Source organism: Humulus lupulus, chromosome 3, assembly GCF_963169125.1.
Source record: "Humulus lupulus chromosome 3, drHumLupu1.1, whole genome shotgun sequence".
Classification (NCBI taxonomy): Eukaryota; Viridiplantae; Streptophyta; class Magnoliopsida; order Rosales; family Cannabaceae; genus Humulus; species Humulus lupulus.
This window is the reverse complement of record NC_084795.1, coordinates 91,106,512-91,108,003: the sequence shown is the minus strand read 5'-3', so window position 1 is coordinate 91,108,003 and position 1,492 is coordinate 91,106,512. Positions and strand designations below refer to the sequence as shown.

The window sequence follows — 1,492 nt, the reverse complement described above, 5'->3', positions numbered from 1 at the left end:
TTCAATGGTCAAAGGTCTTAGAAATAGTTGGGTCATTACATAATGATAGTACAAGTTAGTACCAATGGTGGAGGCATTACCTGCACGTCTCTAACCATATATCAGGGCCGACACCACCACCACCTGTGCCACTATGCCTGATGTCACTTCCCTGACAATGTACTTATGAACAATCTGGTCCCCTGGGACCCCAATGTATTAAGGGCCATTAGAGCCCACTATAAAGGGAACCTCACTTCATCATTGAAGGGGGTTGGAAAAACAATGTAGCTTGGTATCAAGAAAAATACAAGTTCTTTTCTCCATTTCCTTCTGCAACTATTTTCTAAGTTTCTTATTAGGTTCTTGAAGTTCTTCATTTATAAGCTCTATACTTTGATTTTTCTGACTTAACATCATTGACGAGTTCTCACCGTCAACAGTTTGGCGCCGTCTGTGGGAAGGATAAGTGTTAAGCCACTATTCTTCCATTGATTCCGGTAGGAAAGATGCCGAGACATTCTAAGCGGTTGAGAGAACCACGGGAGGTTGAGGTACACCTCGATGGAGATCAGCTGAAGGCCTCCATGAAGGATTCTCCGCCACCCAAAAATGTGAATGCATCAAAGGAGCCTGGGGTTCACAAAGATGAAAGGGAGGCCTCATCCCCGGCCGTCCCACCTGATGAGAATCATCTGAGGACAGTAGTTGCCCCCATGAGAGATGCTGGCGATTTCCCGCCCCCAAGGACACCACAGGTGCCGAACTCTGGCCGGCAAGATCTGGGCCCGTCGACGCGCAGGCCTGACAAGAATCCTCGAGTCCATTCTGTGAGCTCGAGTACAAGGTCTCGATTTTATGAAGAGGAGATACGCGAACTGCACCGGAAGAACCAAAGGCTAGAAACCACCTTAGAGGGCATGCAAGAGGTGTTGAATGGCCTACTACAGGGGAAATCAGACATATCTCTTCCTAGGCAAAAAAAAGAGGTTAAGAGGGGGCAAAAACCACAGTCCCAGTGGACGATGGGAGGACTTGACTCTCCACTAGTAATACCCCTCGAACAGAGCAGCGTGAACACCCTGGGAAGGCGAAGCAGCTCCAGGGGCCAGAGCAGAAGAACAACGCTAACCCTCACAATGACACCGAAGTCACCTCTAGGGAGGCGCCACCTGACCTAAGAGAAAAGGTCAATAGAAGGAGGTCTGAAGTAAGGACAACACCTCCTGTGGCCCCTTCGAAGGGTAGAGAAAAGGGAAAGGTCGACCCTACAGATTTGAGGGACTCCTTGAATAGGAGGTGACAGAAGCTAGACACCAAGATGAGGAGCCTTCGGAGCAAGATCGTCACGGCGTCTGGGGGCACATTACCGATGAAGAGTTCGACTACGAGTCACCCTTCACGTGAGAAATCAAGTTGGAACGACTCCCGACTAACTTTGAAGAACCTCATATGACCCCTTATGAGGGAAATACGGACCCCAAATACCATCTAGGCGCGTTCAATGACCTAA

The 1,492-nt window shown here is 48.9% G+C and overlaps 1 protein-coding gene across 1 annotated transcript; it reads left to right on the top strand.

The window, feature by feature from the left end:
* Window positions 1-488: 488 nt before the first annotated feature.
* LOC133824666 (uncharacterized) lies at window positions 489-1,282 on the top strand. The gene is made up of 2 exons (XM_062257628.1): window positions 489-809; window positions 1,052-1,282. The coding sequence occupies exons 1-2, from the start codon at window positions 489-491 to the stop codon at window positions 1,280-1,282; spliced, it is 552 nt and encodes a 183-aa protein (XP_062113612.1).
* Window positions 1,283-1,492: the final 210 nt, after the last annotated feature.